General features: G+C 42.6%; 1 protein-coding gene across 1 annotated transcript in view; it reads right to left on the bottom strand.

Moving 5' to 3' along the window:
- Positions 1 to 571: 571 nt before the first annotated feature.
- ctnnbl1 (catenin, beta like 1) overlaps positions 572 to 19628 on the bottom strand; it is a 193300-nt gene continuing 174243 nt past the window's right edge. Inside the window, exons 14-16 of the mRNA XM_034173303.1 lie at positions 16271 to 16408; positions 15673 to 15745; positions 572 to 706 (exon numbers count right to left, since the gene is read on the bottom strand). Of these exons, the coding sequence (XP_034029194.1) occupies positions 618 to 706; positions 15673 to 15745; positions 16271 to 16408 (300 nt within the window). The 3' untranslated portion in view covers positions 572 to 617. The remainder of the gene's footprint in view (positions 707 to 15672; positions 15746 to 16270; positions 16409 to 19628) is intronic.

Here is a 19628-nt window from a genome sequence, read left to right as displayed (position 1 = left end):
GTTTTTGAATTAAAAGAAAAGGGGGACATTGAGTATAAAATAGATTCATGGAAACCAGGTGATAAGAACAACAACAACAAAAAAAATCACTTTGCACAATAACAGCAGCACATATCTGCAGCTTTACTATTCACATGACCTTTGCTGCAGAATGTCACCGGGGGAAACAGATCGGCTCCGTTGCGATGATGGAATGGTCCGGGGTTGTAATGAGGGAGAGGGCGCATTCAGTGGCTCCTTTCAGATCTGCACGTTATAACATCAATTTAGCTGTCATTCAGGTGTGAAAACATCATGACTGTTTTTGGTAAAAGTCACTACAGAATAATGCAGCATGTATTTGTGTATGACACGTGGAAGTCCCATTTATATATCCGAGCCCTGGTGACAGCAATCCAGGCAAAGGCAGCAGAACTCCTCCGTCTTCTGCGTTATCTGTGATCCATGCCGCCTATGAACGGCTGATTATCGCACGACTATTAAAGCGTCGTCTGCTTTCCCAAGAATGATGGGGCTTCAATGTTACAGCTTGCATGACTGAAGAGAAGTTACTGCTGCCGGTGGAAAAATATTTTGCAGCAGGTTTTTATGTTTTCCGCGTGTGGATGTGGCAGAGATTAGAAGTTTTCTGCAAGGTCCATAATTCTCTTCTGCTCAGCCTGTTTGAACTCGTCACTTTTTCCGTCCCCGATGCTCTCAGCGTACTCTGCAAAAGACAAATGGAAATCAAAGGATTAGTAGTCGTGGCAGAACTTGACTTTTTTTGACAGGCGTGTGAGCCAGAAATTTGTAAGTTTAATCCCCAGCAGTGGACAGAAGAATTACACTTCATAAGATTCTGATGGGAATTTCCAAAAAGGGCTACAAGCATGAGCGTTTACAGTAGTGTTCAGAATAATAGTAGTGCTATGTGACTAAAAAGATTAATCCAGGTTTTGAGTATATTTCTTATTGTTACATGGGAAACAAGGTACCAGTAGATTCAGTAGATTCTCACAAATCCAACAAGACCAAGCATTCATGATATGCACACTCTTAAGGCTATGAAATTGGGCTATTAGTAAAAAAAAAAAAAAAAGCAGAAAAGAGGGTGTTCACAATAATAGTAGTGTGGCATTCAGTCAGTGAGTTTGTCAATTGTGTGGAACAAACAGGTGTGAATCAGGTGTCCCCTATTTAAGGATGAAGCCAGCACCTGTTGAACATGCTTTTCGCTTTGAAAGCCTGAGGAAAATGGTACGTTCAAGACATTGTTCAGAAGAACAGCGTAGTTTGATTAAAAAGTTGAATGGAGAGGGGAAAACTAAGTGCTGTGACAGTTACAACCCCTGGCAAAAATTATGGAATCACCGGCCTCGGAGGATGTTCATTCAGTTGTTTAATTGTGTAGAAAAAAAGCAGATCACAGACATGACGCAAAACTAAAGTCATTTCAAATGGCAACTTTCTGGCTTTAAGAAACACTACAAGAAATCAGGAAAAATAATTGTGGCAGTCAGTAACGGTTACTTTTTTATGGCAGACCTCTCCGACAAGCAGATGGGGGATGTAGTGAGGAAGCAGCTTGCCGATTGGCTTGGCAAGGATCAGCGAGATCCAGCTCCCTGGCAAGTACAAAGTATGGATCTACCAACTCATGCTGTATCCAAGGGTGATGTGGCCGCTGAAAATGTGTGAAGTCCCCTCGTCAGTGGCAGATAAGATGGACAGATTAGCAAACCTGTACATCAAGAACTGGCTGGGACTGCCGAGATGCCTTTCGGACGTGGGGCTATTCGGGAGGAACATGCTGCAACTGCCTTTTCAATCCATCAGCCAGGGATACAGGCAGGAAAAGGCCCGACTGGTACTGGAGCTAAGGGATTCCACTGACCAGCTAGTGAGAGCAGCTGGCTCTCAAGTGCGAACAGGGAGGAAGTGGAAAGCCCAGGAGGAGGTTGACATGGCCGTCAGCAGGTTGAAACACCGGGAGGTCATTGGACGAGTCCAGGAGGGTCGAGCAGGATTTGGCAGAGGCGAGGCCCCCCATCTACTGGTCCAAGGCCTCCAAGGAACAAAGAAGAGCCATGATGGTGGCAGAGGTGGCAAGGACGGAGCAAGACCGGATCAAGACCGGCTACGTGTCAAAGCGGTGGCTCAAAGCCGTCAAGGAGGCTGGATGACTTGGGAAGGCGTCACAGAAAGGCCCATGTCATGGGCTGACCTGTGGAAGATCCCCCAGGCCAGACTCAGCTTCCTTATCAGGGCCACCTACGACACCCAGCCTTGTCCCCGAAACCTCCTCTTATGGTTTGGTACGGAAGAAAGCTGCCCCCTGTGTAACACCATCAATGCAGGCCTCCAGCATATCCTCTCAGGCTGCAAGACCGCACTATCTCAAGGCCGCTACAGGAGGCGGCATGACCTGGTGCTGAAAAAGCTGGCAGAGGCATGCAGACAACGGGCCAACAGCAAACCTCCTGTCCCAGCGAGACCTCACATCCCTTTTATAAGAGCTGGGGAGAACCCCAAACTCACCCACAAGAGAGTAACATCAAGATTCATCTCACCCGGTGGTGAGTGGACTATGAGGGTTGATCTGGGGAGGCAGCTCCAGTTTCCCAGGGAGATAGTGGAAACATCGCTCCGGCCAGACCTGTCAATCCCACACAAGACCATCCTGCTGGTAGAACTAACTGTCCCTTGGGAACAGGGGATGGAGGCGGCTAATGAACGCAAGTACGCTGACCTGGCGGCGGAGTGTCAGGAGGCTGGCTGGAAAGCCATTACATGCCCCGTTGAGGTGGGGTGTAGGGGCTTTGTGGGCTCCTCAACAGTTCGTCTGTTGCGAGACATTGGCTGCACAGGGGCAGGGAGCCGCAAAGCCATCAAGGAGCTAGCAGAGGAGGTGGAGAAGGGCAGCTTCTGGCTATGGCTAAGGAGGAGAGACAGGGGGTGGGGGCAGAACACCTAGGGCATCAGCAGGAGGTGGCAGGTGAAGACACCTGCCATCGCTCTGCCACCAAGAGATGTACTGCGGTTAAAGGAGCGAAACATCGGTGACTGGTGGTCCCCAGCTGATGACCCGTTCCTGCCCATAGCTGTATGGGGGAGCACACTTGCATAGAGTGCACTGGTGGAGGTGGGTCAGGCAGCAGTGCCCAGCAGGTATTCCAACAGCCTGTATCTTCAAATTAGACCAAGCAGAGGGAAAAAAATATGGACTCACTCAATTCTGAGGAATAAATTATGGAATCACCCTGTAAATTTTCATCCCCAAAACTAACACCTGCATCAAATCAGATCTGCTCATTAGTCTGCATCTAAAAAGGAGTGATCACACCTTGGAGAGCTGTTGCACCAAGTGGACTGACATGAATCATGGCTCTAACACGAGAGATGTCAATTGAAACAAAGGAGAGGATTATCAAACTCTTAAAAGAGGGTAAATCATCACGCAATGTTGCAAAAGATGTTGGTTGTTCACAGTCAGTTGTGTCTAAACTCTGGACCAAATACAAACAACATGGGAAGGTTGTTAAAGGCAAACATACTGGTAGACCAAGGAAGACATCAAAGCGTCAAGACAGAAAACTTAAAGCAATATGTCTCAAAAATCAAAAATGCACAACAAAACAAATGAGGAACGAATGGGAGGAAACTGGAGTCAACGTCTGTGACCGAACTGTAAGAAACCGCCTAAAGGAAATGGGATTTACATACAGAAAAGCTAAATGAAAGCCATCATTAACACCTAAACAGAAAAAAACAAGGTTACAATGGGCTAAGGAAACGCAATCGTGGACTGTGGATGACTGGATGAAAGTCATATTCAGTGATGAATCTCGAATCTGCATTGGGCAAGGTGATGATGCTGGAACTTTTGTTTGGTGCAGTTCCAATGAGATTTATAAAGATGACTGCCTGAAGAGAACATGTAAATTTCCACAGTCATTGATGATATGGGGCTGCATGTCAGGTAAAGGCACTGGGGAGATGGCTGTCAATACATCATCAATAAATGCACAAGTTTACGTTGATATTTTGGACACTTTTCTTATCCCATCAATTGAAAGGATGTTTGGGGATGATGAAATCATTTTTCAAGATGATAATGCATCTTGCCATAGAGCAAAAACTGTGAAAACATTCCTTGCAAAAAGACACATAGGGTCAATGTCATGGCCTGCAAATAGTCCGGATCTTAATCCAATTGAAAATCTTTGGTGGAAGTTGAAGAAAATGGTCCATGACAAGGCTCCAACCTGCAAAGCTGATCTGACAACAGCAATCAGAGAAAGTTGGAGCCAGATTGATGAAGAGTACTGTTTGTCACTCATTAAGTCCATGCCTCAGAGACTGCAAGCTGGTATAAAAGCCAGAGGTGGTGCAACAAAATACTAGTGATGTGTTGGAGCGTTCTTTTGTTTTTCATGATTCCATAATTTTTTCCTCAGAATTGAGTGATTCCATATTTTTTTCCCTCTGTTTTGTCTAAAAAAGTAACCGTTACTGACTGCCACAATTATTTTTCCTGATTTCTTATAGTGTTTCTTAAAGCCAGAAAGTTGCCATTTGAAATAACTTTAGTTTTATGTCATGTCTTTGATCTGCTTTTTTTCTACAAAATTAAACAACTGAATATGAACATCCTCCGAGGCCGGTGATTCCATAATTTTTGCCAGGGGTTGTATGTTCATCTACATTTGCAACCTTTCAACATCTGGAAACTTGGCTAATGAGCCCATGTTCATCCAACGGGAGAACAATTTAGGCAACTATAATGAAAGCTTTTCGAACAGGAGAAAATGAAACATGGGCCGGACACGCAATGGAATTACTATTTAAAGCTACAATGTGTAGGATTTAGTGTCACCTACTGGTGAGGTTGCAGAATAAGTTATGCAGTCGCTGGACATGGCTTTATTTTACTTCACGTTTTTGCTTCTTTATTGATGGGTATTCATGCTTCCTTGCCTTCTTTTGTGATAACCAGTATGTACAAGGAATGACTGAGAAGTTTTGAGCCTGACCCAGAAAAAATAGGGCGTGGCTCTCCATCTTATGCACTGTGAGAAACACAAATCATGGCAGCACAAGAACAATCACTGCAGAATGTAGATTAAGTATGTCCCTTCTGAGCCAGTGCGCCAACCTTGTGCTTCAGCATGGTGGTCTCCATGAGGGGCCACACTCCTGTGTAGATATGAAAGGCTCAATTTGCTCACGAAAAGACATCAGTTGGTGGTTGCAGGTAATTATATGGTAATGAACAGATGTTATGAAGGCAATGTTCCATTTGTACTAATAATACACACCACTAAATCCTACACCCTGTGGCTTTAATAATAGCAGGGGGGAACTTACAGAAGCTGGGCCTCTCTATCATTTCAGAAGTCCTTTTATACTGTATGTTAAAGTTTCTCCTCTAAAAGAAAAACTGACATCATGAGAAGTACAAGAGCAGCAGGTTTAAACAGTAAATACCATCTGTCTGTGAACACGAGCTGCTCCACGTGGAACTGTGCATTGCTACTGAACGTGTACTTCATTTTGTGCTTCTAAACATTTCTTGGCTTTTTTAAGTCTGCCTCCCACACAAGACCTTCGAGACTGTGCGATGGTTGATTTGGGAGTCTAATGTGCGCAGAAAACAAAAAGTTGCGGCTGTCGCAGCCCCAGTGGAGTCCTGGCACTGACTCAGTTTCTCAGCCAACCTCTGAGGCAGGAATTACATATTAAAACTAATGATGGCAAGACAGAGGATGGGGAAAAAAAAGAAAGAAAGACAGATGACTTTTCTCTGGAAACCACCGTAGAGAGAATGAAGAGACTTTTTCTGACAAAGGCTTTGGAGTGCCAATCATCAATGTCAAAGGCAATAAGGGATTTATTTATTTATTCTCATCATGTTGATGGGATAGATATAATTTGTTATTACGCTGTACAACAACAACAACAACAAAAAGATAATGACTAGTGATGGAAGAAGTCAAAGTTAACTTGTTTTCTTAAACCCAGATTTACTTTACAAACACGTCGTTAGCAACAACATTAACATGTTTAAAACTAATAGCATCAAAAATGACAGCAAAACTAGCAATACGTAGTTATGCAATGTACAGATAGCAACTATAGCAACATTCAGCTTGGGACTCTGGCGAGGGCGGACACATCTCCTCCTCTCTCTCTTATCTCTGCTCCAACCTTCAAAGTTCCTACTTCACCATACTGTGAATTCTTCAAACTATATTGGATTAACCATGGAATTGATCAGCTGGTCTCTGAACGCTACTGACACCATGTTTTCTACAAGAAGATCAGGGCCGGGAGACCCTGCGTGCCCAGATGGAACCTACCCTGCGGGCTATATTCTCGATGCCTGGGAGACGTGGCGAGTCACATGCTTTGCGCCATTCTCTGTGGAGGATGTCAAGGAATTATTTATATTTGGTTTCATAGTAGGAGGGCTGGTACTTATTGGCTTATGTGCTGCCCTGACCTACCGGAAAATTGGCAAGACGACTGCCAACAGAACCACGACCTCTTATGTGTCCGTCATGATTAATGAGTTGGGCAAGGTGATGCATTCTTAGACTGCGTTAACCCTTGAACTCGGACGCATATTGTATAACATCTCGGAGCAAATGCACACCTTGCAGGGTAAGATTTCAGAGACTGGGGAATATTCATAATTTGGGATCTGGTTTGTTCATGTGAGACTGTAAAGGTTTTTCACTGCTCAGCCACAAACATGGCAGGCTTATCAGCCTCTGAAGGACAAAATGCTCCGTTGTTTTCCTCCAGAAGAATGTCTATGGCCTTGGTGAACATTCTGCTGCCCCCTTATCATCTTTAACTCCCACACGGACAGAAAAAGACTCACACAAGGACTGTAAGCATGCTCAACCAACCCCCCCACTCCACCACCGCCACCTACCACACACCCCATCCCGGCCCCCGCTTATGCCACTCCCCCCAAGCTGCTGGTGGCGCAACTCATGTTGCGGTGGCCCTCACCCACTTTGCCTCAATTCGGATGACGGACTGCTTCAAGTTTAGTGCACATAAACAATGTCAAATGTATATGAGTTATCTTTAATGTTGATGTGTGCCATTACCACGGTAAACAAGTAATAATTGTGGATTAATTGTTGTATTTTGTCTGAGGTAATTGAAGTGTAAATGTAATTTCATTGTTGCTGCATTTGTGATGACAGTGATAATAAATCTCATTCAATTATAGCATTAAATTACAATTACATTAATAATTAGTACACCATCTTTAAAATTATTTATTTTTTTTTTTTTTTTAAGTCAAGGTGTTCACACCTTTTCAAAATCTTTCATTTTGGTGCATCTAACCAGATGCATATGAAGCTTTGGACAAGCAAACTAGTGCAATAAACAACTGTTGTCCCCAATGCAACACCTTGCTAGTACCAGGTTGGACCCCCTTTTACCTATAGAACTTCTGTAATTCTGTGTGGTATAGGTCTAACAAGGTGTTGGAAACATTCCTCAGAGATGTTGGTCCATATTTACATGACAGCATCACACAGTCACCCATTCAACCAGTCTGCCCATTCTCCTCTAACCTATGACGTCAACAAGGCATTTTCCTCTACACAACTGCCGCTCACTGGATATCGTCTGTTTTTTTGTACTGTTCTGTGTAAACCCTAGAGATAGTTGTGCGTGAAAATCTCAGATCAGCAGTTTCTGAAATACTCAGACCAGTCAATCCAATGTAATCACATCCCCTTTCTTCCCCATTCTGATGCTCAATTTGAACTTCAGAAAGTTGTCTTCACTACATGTAGATGCCTAAATGCGTTGAGTTGCTGCCATGTGATCGGCTGATTAGCTATTTTTGTTAACAAGCAATTGAACAAGTGTACCTTATAAAGCAGCCGGTGAGTGTATATTGGTGGTAGGGAATGCAGGGGAAATGTTCTGAAGTCAGGTTGAACAATAATTAAGAGAATAGTTTGTCCTACCACTGTGCAGGCGGGATGGCCAGACAGACCAAAGATGGAAGCCTGAAACTGGTAATCCAGGGACTATTTCTAAAAGTACTTAGATTAACAAGTACATTTTTCATAGTTTTGAAGAACAAGATTTTGTTAAGTCATGAAGTTTGCCTTTTACATTCTCCATCATTAAGTTTCTTCTACAACGTGTGGCTAGTTTGACGCTGTACCCATAACCAGGGCCATAGCCACAGGGACCCAGTTGGTTATGCAACACTTCAGACTGACTACAGAGGCAAGAAAATCCAGTACAATGCACTGGAAAAGAGAAAAGTCAGGGGAGAAGAAGGAAAGTGAACAGTATCTATGAGATACGCTTTCAGTAGGTGCCAGGAGACAAAGTCTGGCCCACCACATAAAGGTCACTCCATTATCAGGTATTCTGGACAGGGTCGGGCTGGGACAGCATCAGCTCGCAGCACACAGACATCACGCGCCCACAGCATCTTGATGTGACAGCGAGGATTTGAATTTTATCCCCCTCTAAGTATGGATTGTTGGACGACATAGATGTCATAAAATAAATTTTAAGGTTGACTGGGAAATGCTGGTGAGGAGACACTTGGACATGAAGAGAGGAACATGAAAACCTGCAGTGTCTTTCAGTGCAGCCTGTCACGGCGGCCCCTGGATTGTGTCATCGTGTCTATAAATGGCGATGTAGTCAGCCACACAGACAGAAAGGTCAGAGATTGGGTGACTCTCCTGTCTCTGCAGACCCTTTTCTTTGGCATGGTGGTAGTCTCTCCTCCTGTCACCACGGCAACACGGCAGAGGACAATACAGTACTGAGCATCACCATTACTCAGGTCAGTAACTGGGACTGATCTGCCATGAGTACAAGGAGAATCATTTCCAGACTGCAGCAGCAGAGCAGTGACAGGACAGGATTTTAAAACTGAATTACATCTGAAGGTGGGACATTTCACACACATGGGGGTGAAGCTGGTCTGACGGTAGGAGGGCACCTGTTCGAGAGCAGCCACCTGCCAAACATTCTACTATGTTGGAAAATTTAGTTTGAATCCCAGTGATTAATTGGTGATGACCAGTCTCTATAAAATGATATTAATATGAACATGTGCTCAAACACGCAAAGACAGACCGCATCACACCACCAGGAACAATTAATAACCAATAAATCAATCAAGACCATGAAAGTACATGGAGACGCATCCATGCTTGAAATGTCACAGGCGCACACATACACACGGGGAGAACACACAGCGGACACTCGTGGGGGAAAAGGTGACAATCAATTAGTGGGACGACAGAATAATCTACAATAAACCTGATAATTATTAATGTAACTCCAATAAACACAGAGTGGCTCCAATTTTTCCAGTTTTGAGCATCTGCTGTATTACTGTTGACATTATAAGTAAGAATCGCTTAGAATTAGCTGCAACATTAAAGCCTTATCATTCTTGGGAAAACAGACGGCACTTTAATAGTCGTGCAATAATCAGCCGTTCATAGGCAAAAAGAATACTTTGCCCCATGAGTCAGTCTTATTTATCATGTTATAGGGTGACATATGTCCTACAATACAATGAATGTTGACACTGTTTGTCCTTTGGAGACCAAGCATTCAACACAGTCAAAACTATTCCATTTATTAATCCTATTAGCTCAACCAATAATATGCATCACTTTTTTCCGAAAAGCTGAGCAAATTTAACATTCAACACAGTAAAAACTATTCCATTTATTAATCCTATTAGCTCAACCAATAATATGCATAACTTTTTTCCGAAAAGCTGAGCAAATTTAACTTTTAACTAAAATTGACCTTTGTCATTATTCTTGCTGTTTTACCCCAAAACAGTGAGTCACAGAAAGTTCAAACTATGCTTTTTTGGAATCTTTATGATCAGACAAATAATGTGGTATACAACATATATCAATATGATTGGAACGTTTTTAAATTTTGGCCCCTGTGTAATTCTTCAATTGACCCCTACCTGTCAGCCTATTGAAAATTCAAGTGGCCAGTCCGTTTTTTTATTTATTTATTCTTTTCAAAACAGTAATGTCTACGGACTATTTGTGCAGAATTTGGTGCTTGTATCACCATTTGAAACATTGTTTCAGTTATCGGCTGCACTATTAGGAGGAGTCACGCACATGAGGTCAATATCATGTGATGCATTAATTTAAAACAAAAGTCCAATTAGCTCCCCTTGAATAGGGGTTGGTGTTAGCACAAATATGTTTTAACCCTCTGGGGTCCGAGGGCATTTTTTGAACATTTCACTCGCCTGGCATAAATGTGCTGTTAACAGCTCTCCCTGCATCCCACAATCAAGTTTTATGTCTCTTTTTCAGGACAACCTGTGCTTTCAGAATATATATGTTTTTCTTGTGTTTTATAAGTGTAATAAAGGTTTACAATCAAAAATAAGCAAGGAAAAAATAATGGGAAAAATAATTTTCAACACACATTTATTCAAAACACAGCAAACGATAACTGTTTTGACACTTTATAAAGGTAATTTGAGGTCTTGTGTGAAAGACTGTACAACAAAAAAGGTTTAAACAATAAACACAAATGCACATTTTCAACAATATATACAAAATGGTCTATGCGTTTTGTTGTCCACTGATATGGTAAACAGTGCTTTACGCAGAGAAAGCAAGAGAGTTATCCAGTAACATTCACATGCAAACTAGTGGAGCAATCCTGATAGTTACACACTCTTTCTTTGAGCAGGTGAGATTGTCATCAGAGGCTCTCCGTCTGCTCCTGCTTTCACTGATCGCTGTGCGTAATGGCGCAAGGCACACTGAGTATGTACTAATAGTATGTACTCATTGGAGCATCCAGGGGCTATTCAAACGGGCCAACTAGTAACACATCACTCCTGAAAACGATCTTTGGCTTTTCACGTGAGGGAAATCTACCCTACGATTGGATTTTGGAAAACCATGTGATTGTGAACCAATATTGATTGGACACTCACATTGCGCACGTCATCACACAGCTTCTATGAGGAGTACAAAGATGGCCGATGACTGGCTCGAAAGTCTGCGGAGTTAACTTTTCAGCAAAAAAAAAAAGAGTACTTTTCTATCTCATATCATTCAAAAGTTATTTATAATTTAGTAAAGCTCGGTCTTAGCCGTCGTATACTCTTAAAAATCTGGAGACCGTTATGAACAAGAAAATGCAAATCATTGACCAACTGATCTAGTCTAACCCCCCGTACATACCCCCTGTAGTTGAAACCCCCCAAATCGTGCATTTTTCACTCCTAAATGCTGCCTGGCAATGACAAAGAGACTGTAAACCAATAAAGAAAGCTATTTTAGTAGCACTGTCTTTTGTCACACACACAAAAATAATATTACAGGAACATTGTAGATACTGTGAGGTTTAAAAAATGTGAGCATTGAAGCTGTTGGATCAGAATTCTTTTCCTTTATTGCACACCTTCACACAGTGTGCTAGCATTGCATAAAGTTTCGCTGAATTCCATGAAGCAGCTTAGGAGGTGTTGTGCTTAAAATATTCACAGACAGACATACAGGTGGACAGTGTGATGACTATAACGTACCCCTCCAAATTTTTGTTGGCGAGGGGTGTATCCATGGTTGCAGCTTACAAACATTACACATGAGCGCATGCAGGGGCAAGTACGCTAATAGGTAGCCATGCTGAACACAAACACTGTAAACAAGCAACAGCACAATCAATCATGTCGGTAAGCAAAACTGTACGTGCAGAGACATGCACACACACGCACAAACCTGCAAACTGGCAGACAGAAACCAAGCGCCAAACTGCCATGTTTAACAGCACATTCACAAACAAACACACACTAGACTGGAGAAGTGCCACGCCGTTGGCACCACCATGCGTGACGGATGGCTTTATCTGCAGTGCAACATGCCACCGCCAGCTAGAGGGGGTGTGAACACAACCTCGTCCTCCAGCTTTACCTGATGATAGAGGAAGGATGGATGTCACACCGGCACGAAAACAACACACCTGCTAGGTCTTTCAAAAACAATCAGCAAACAAATGCAGCAGGACAGGAAATCTTTAGAAAGGGGAAAAACAGCGGATGAAGGACAGCTGCTGCTTGTCTCATCACAGGACATTAAGACATTTCTGTCAGAGGCAACATAAACATTCAGTTTACTCTCATTATTTTTATTACCGCAGTGATAATTTATTTTATTCTGTATGCCTCATCCAATAACGATCTACACTTGAGCCAGAAGGTGAAACCACATCTCCAGGTGTCATGTCACCTGACTGCCACGACAGCTTAGTACAGACCTGCTGAAAAGAAGGACATCCTCAACAGGTGACTGAACTACGTACAATATTAATCAATGCTTTAAATCAACTGAATTATATTTTGAGAGATGAAAACAAATATATGCAATTTGATAAACACAATAAGGAAGACTGACATCATCCATAATGATTAATTATGTTCTAACACGGTGACTTTGGCAGATAAGAGCAAAAACTTGCTGTCAAACAAAGACGTGAAGCCTTTCCTCACTGCCTGGGCAAGAAGCACGCAATCTTATTCAGGCTGGTGATACGAGTACTGGAATCAAACTGGGCACACAACCACAAAACATGTTTACTTGTTTTATTCAACATTGCTGTAAAGGCAGTAGTGGTGACCACGCTTGTTTCCAGTGGGGACAGTTCCCATTTCAACGTCACCCCTACCCAATTCTTCACACAATGTGGAGTTGCATCAGGGAGGGAATCTGGCATAAAATGCGCCAAATCAACATGTAGATCCACCTTGGATGTGCTGTGGCGACCCCGAGTAAAAAACAAGGGAGAAGCCAAAGAGACCTGTTCAATGTTGTTTTGAAGTGTCAAGTAGGTTTTTTATTTGTTTGTAACAATTTGTTGGCATAATCCTCTCTGTGGAGGTCGAAAACATCGGTAAGTGCTGCATTTCATTTGGAGAAGGTTAACGCACAGAATACGTTTACATGCCGTTAATATTCGGGTTAAGGTCAATATTCCGCTTTCTAAATCATTAGGAATAACCTGTTTACATGCTTAAGCAGACAGAGTTACTCCTGTATAGATGGTCATTGGTATCATTTGGAATATCCCCATCTAAACAGCGACGCACGTCTTCCACCGGTGCTTTAGTCTGGCGTTCATGCAAATCCTGCTTCGCGTAATTTTTCAGCCACCTTCTTGTAAATGTCGCTATCTCGGTACTTTCTACTGTCAATAAAAGACATTATATTCATGTCTTTCACGATACTAATGAAGTACAGTGGTCCCTCGTTTATCGCGGGAGTTACGTTCTAAAAATAACCCGCGATACGCAAAATCCGCGAAGTAGTCAGCGTTATTTTTTACAATTATTATAGATGTTTAAAGGCTGTAAAACCCCTCACTACACACTTTATACACTTTTCTCAAACAGGCATTAACATTTTCTCACTTTTCTCTCCTGTGTAAACACTCTCTTTTTTCTTCTGGGCGAGAAGATTATAAACAGACACACGCAGAACACAATGCGCGTGCTCTCCCTTCGCTCACTGCATCCGGGGGTACGGATGCGGGACCCGCAAAGAATCCAAGTCATGGCCACGGAGCTCTGCGGGTGTGGTATACTGAGACCCTGTGGCGCTGTGGATTTTTCCGCAAGAATCTATCCTTGCGGCTGCCGGAACGCATCAAAACAGCGAGCGTAGTCTCTGGACCTGTTGCCAAAGTTGGCGCAGCTCCGCACAGCAGAGAGGGGGGCCATGTGAGTGGCCTGCTGCGGCGTTTACCGAGCCCACGGACTCAGTAAGCGCATCGGAGGCAGTGAGAGCAATCACGGTGATGCCAGCCGGTGCTACGACCGGCCTGCCTGATAAGGACGCAGAACACAAAATAATGTTCAAGAGAAAAATAAGGACTCTGAGGAAGATGTGACTCTCACATCGAAACGTTAGTCCCATTGTACATTTTTGCTTTCGGCACCTTATTAAATTTCCTGGCATTTCTGTGTTGCACCAGTTATTTTTCTCTTTTACAAATTAGTCCTATCTGATTGCACCAGATTTGTTTGTGCTACACAGAAGTGCGGTGAACTCTTTGTTTTTGTTCTACAAAATAATGTTCCTTTCTATGGGGATATCCCGATGCGCGTTTATATGACTTGATATTCGGGTTTAGAAAAGGAGTAAGCCAGGGGTCTTAGTCGGGTTTTTAAAAACCGGAATATGAGCATATTCGGGTTTTTGCGGGTGTTTACATGGCCGTGCGCAACCGGGCTATTGCTAATATTCCGGTTATGAAAGGGTTATTGGCTGCATGTAAATGCAGTCACAGAAAGCATCTCAAATTCAAATCAAGTGAAATTAATTATTCAATCAGTGGACCGTAGCTTTGCAAATTTCTTGATGTGGAAATCAACAGTTTGGTATCAAAGCAGTGACAGATTCTTGAGACAAATTTACGTGAGAAAAAAGAAAAATCAACACAACACTAATATAAACTATAGTCATTTATTACTCAGTCATTAGGCTGTGCATCTCTCACTCTTTCATGACACACACACATGCACACATCTCACTGCTCCATACATAAAGAATCCACTTCCTTTAGGGCCCATGGGACATACTGCATTGAGATATTTTTCATGTACTCCAATAACAACTGCCTGTGGCTGCCTTGAGAAAAACCGCCACACAGTGTCTTTTTTTTCTGAGCACTACACCTTTTTAAAGTTGGAACAACTCTGAACTTTTCAGCATGTTTGGGGGGGGGTGTCATCCCTGCAGCACTTTATCAGGCAACAGACAGCAAATCTTATCACCCTGACAAACACAAAAAAAAAGGGGAGAAAGAAGCTTGTTTTTGCTTTCTGTCCACATTCAACCAATATGTCAGAGAAAATGCACAAAATACATCACAGCACACTAAAAAAAAAAAAAGAAAGAGAGACTGGACAGACTATGTTCCTGTTGAAGGGTGAGTGCTTTTATCACTGCACGCTCTATAAGCTTGATGTTAGTTGTCTATTGTCATAGAAAGAAACCGCATGAGCAGCATTTGTCTTTTTAAATGAAAGCACAGGGATGAAGTACTGCTCAGTCCTCTGCCAGCGCTCTTTTGCCACAAAAAAAAAAAAGCTATTTTGACACAAGCCCTCATGCATCGCTGAGTGCAAGTGTTTACCAGTTTATGCTTGAATATCACTCTTGGAACACTGAGGAAGCACTTAAAATGATGGGTTTCTCCAATCGGAAAACTGTGCAGCCAGGTTCAGCAGAAGTTCGCCTATATTTGGTGCAGCAAGTCACTGTTTTATATTTTCTTCATCAATTCCTTCATAAAAATAACCCCAACTGTGGCAATTTTTCCCAAGAGGAGAGAATTTCACACAGACACCTCCTTCAGAAATCAGTCACTCCACAAAAAGCCAGGCTTGCGCAGATGCTCGGAAAACAATATCATCCAAAAATGTTTAAAAAATAGTCATATAGAAAGCAGAGGATGCGGGTCAACTTGTTGCAATGAGAACAGCGTGCCTCCATCAGTGACTGCTGAAATGTAATGTAACTGAATCGAGAGGTTAGTGAAGGCTGACACCCCAATCAGCGACAGCAGCCTGTGATCACAAAGAGAAACCGGGACGACAGTGATGAACACGAACTACGAGGGTTTGAGACTCACCTCTCATGATGTGACGTACAACTTTGACAGAACCTCCTCTTAGGTTGAGAATTTGATGGACCCTTTGCTGCAACTAAATGTAAAAAAAAAAGAGGTTCAGAAAAAACGGTTTTAATAACATGCACCTGAGAGACACCTGGAAGATATAAAAACAAACACCTTATAACTCCTGTTTTCTTAATGCTTTACTGACAAAGTACATTTGAAAAACACACACACACACACACACACACACACATAAAAACAAAGAAACAAACATTCCCAGCTACTGGGTTACTAAAAAGAAATTTAAAAAGGATAGAACTGTTTTCTTAAACACAATGAAGTCAGCCGTCAAGAAAGATTTATATTAAAGCCCAGTTGCCCAAACTGGCTGGAACAGAAAATACCAGTTAAAACACAGAATGTCAGTGAATGAGTGACACGGCTGCAGAGGCACCGGGCAGAACATGTCGTGGAACCAAACCGCCTCAGCAATAAAACCCCCGACTCCCGTCTGACTCTATATTGGAGCTTGTACAACCACATGTCGAACAATAATTTAGGTGAAGCCGTCAGGCCAGACGCAGCATGTGTGTGTGTGTGTGTGTGTTTATACCTGTGATATCCCTGAGTTGCTGATTTCCACCATAATGTAGCAGATCAACTGCAGGACAAATAGGCCGGCGTCCAGGCGACGTAGGTAGAACTCATCTTCCATGTTGTCATCAAGGATCTCTCCACGACGAACCATTTCCTGTACACACACAGTAGATGCGTGAACAGACTCACAAAAGTGAGAGATTGTTGTAAACCATGACAAGGTGACATACGAGTATCTATATATATCTATATATCTATATATATAGATCTCTCTCTCTCTCTCTTTCTCTCTCGATCTCTCTCTCTCGAGTAGTTATCCATCTTAACAACCCTGTCAGTATGCCAATAACACGATGCTGCCAATATTCACGGAGCCCACATTAATCATCATTAGAGGTTAGGAAGCAGACCTGAGGGGGAGAGGACTCAAGAGCCTAAACCACTTGGAGTGGTAAAGAATCAAACAGTGAGACGTGTTCTAGCTATCACAAGAACGGTGATAGCCTGTTGTGATTTTATGTTATGTATGACAAAAACTAATACAACAAGGACAACAAGGCTGATGATGCAGCCTGACACTCAAATTTGTCCCCTCCCCATTTCTCTTAAGTTGAAAGAGATAGAGAATAGGACCGTTTGGTTTTGAGATTCTTTGGCTCACCATACGGTAAATACGAGGCCCAAATCTGTCTGTTATAAAAACACAAATAATTACATTGTTAGCCCATTAAAATCTAGCATTATGTGATGCTAGCAAAATTTCATGCTAATGTAAGCCCAATAGCATTATGTTATGGGATACCAACTTAGCATTGCGTTATGCGACAACAATGTTCATATCAACATTAAACACCTTGAAGCAGCATTGTTGTAATTCTGGGATATACACTCAACAAAAATATAAACGCAACACTTTTGGTTTTGCTCCCATTTTGTATGAGATGAACTCAAAGATCTAAAACTTTTTCCACATACACAATATCACCATTTCCCTCAAATATTGTTCACAAACCAGTCTAAATCTGTGATAGTGAGCACTTCTCCTTTGCTGAGATAATCCATCCCACCTCACAGGTGTGCCATATCAAGATGCTGATTAGACACCATGATTAGTGCACAGGTGTGCCTTAGACTGCTCACAATAAAAGGCCACTCTGAAAGGTGCAGTTTTATCACAGCACAATGCCACAGATGTCGCAAGATTTGAGGGAGCGTGCAATTGGCATGCTGACAGCAGGAATGTCAACCAGAGCTGTTGCTCGTGTATTGAATGTTCATTTCTCTACCATAAGCCGTCTCCAAAGGCATTTCAGAGAATTTGGCAGTACATCCAACCAGGCTCACAACCGCAGACCACGTGTAACCACACCAGCCCAGGACCTCCACATCCAGCATGTTCACCTCCAAGATCGTCTGAGACCAGCCACTCGGACAGCTGCTGAAACAGTCGGTTTGCATAACCAAAGAATTTCTGCACAAACTGTCAGAAACCGTCTCAGGGAAGCTCATCTGCATGCTCGTCATCCTCATCGGGGTCTCGACCTGACTCCAGTTCGTCGTCGTAACCGACTTGAGTGGGCAAATGCTCACATTCGCTGGCGTTTGGCACGTTGGAGAGGTGGTCTCTTCACGGATGAATCCCGGTTCACACTGTTCAGGGCAGATGGCAGACAGCGTGTGTGGCATCGTGTGGGTGAGCGGTTTTCTGATGTCAATGTTGTGGATTGAGTGGCCCATGGTGGCGGTGGGGTTATGGTATGGGCAGGCGTCTGTTATGGATGAAGAACACAGGTGTATTTTATTGATGGCATTTTGAATGCACAGAGATACCGTGACGAGATCCTGAGGCCCATTGTTGTGCCATACATCCAAGAACATCACCTCATGTTGCAGCAGAATAATGTTGCAAGGATCTGTACACAATTCTTGGAAGCTGAAAATGTCCCAGTTCTTGCATGGCCGGCATACTCACCGGACATGTCACCCATTGAGCATGTTTGGGATGCTCTGGACTGGCGTATATGACAGCGTGTACCAGTTCCTGCCAATATCCAGCAACTTCGCACAGCCATTGAAGAGGAGTGGACCAACATTAAACAAGCCACAATTGACAACCTGATCAACTCTATGCGAAGGAGATGTGTTGCACTGCATGAGGCAAATGGTGGTCACACCAGATACTGACTGGTATCCCCCCCCAATAAAACAAAACTGCACCTTTCAGAGTGGCCTTTTATTGTGGGCAGTCTAAGGCACACCTGTGCACTAATCACGGTGTCTAATCAGCATCTTGATATGGCACACCTGTGAGGTGGGATGGATTATCTCAGCAAAGGAGAAGTGCTCACTATCACAGATTTAGACTGGTTTGTGAACAATATTTGAGGGAAATGATGATATTGTGTATGTGGAAAAAGTTTTACATCTTTGAGTTCATCTCATGCCATAATTTGGCCTCATGTAATAAAATTAATTGAATAAATTGAAACTGAACTTTACCATCAAGTTATGTGATGCCAACGAGTTTTCAAGACCTGTGAATGATTAAATCCATCTTGAATCTCTGCTTTAACGCTCTGCCCGTGCTCAGATCCTCAATCTCAAGGTGCTGACATAGTCAAGTTAGCGCCAAGACAATTAGACATCAAATGATATAAAGTCTGTATAAAGTAAGACCCTTTAGCTGCTCCCATGTTTTCATTCAGGGTCGCCACAGCAGATCCAAGGTGGATCTGCACGTTGATTTGGCACAAGTTTGATGCTGGATCCTTCCTAGTGCAACTTCATATTACATGGAGAAATGTGGCAAGGGCCTGGTTTGAACTGGGAACCTTCCACACTGAAACCAAGTGCACTAACCACTTGGCCACCACCCCTGTCTATACAGACTGTGACTTCACTCTAATAATAATAATCATAATGTGCTGCAACAGCATGATATAATTTAGAAGGACCTCAGAACATGTTTCTTAGTATATTCCCAATACCTGCTCTCAGGAAGGATTCATCAGATTTTAGCCAAATTTATAGGCTACGATCATAATAAATTATATTTTATATATAAATTCATATTTGCTAAATATCACGACTAAAGAAACCTACTAAAACAGTTAGCTACTGCTATTTGGGAGATTTTCCATGCTTTTACTAAAAAGTATGTTTGAAGTGTTTTTATTTTGGAGAATTTCAGATGAATTAAAGTGGATTTATCCACAGGAATTGCACTAGTATTAAGAACAAAGGCATAAAGTCATCTAGTTGTAGTGGCACTAGAGGTGCTACCATAATGTGCCTTATAATGTACAACAGGTAGCTGCAAAAATGACTAAACTCAAGTATAATAATAACAATTATAATTATATAAAATGCTGGTA

The sequence above is a fragment of the Thalassophryne amazonica genome, chromosome 6 (assembly GCF_902500255.1).
Source record: "Thalassophryne amazonica chromosome 6, fThaAma1.1, whole genome shotgun sequence".
Taxonomy (NCBI): domain Eukaryota; kingdom Metazoa; phylum Chordata; class Actinopteri; order Batrachoidiformes; family Batrachoididae; genus Thalassophryne; species Thalassophryne amazonica.
This window is presented reverse-complemented; position numbering and strand designations above follow the sequence as displayed.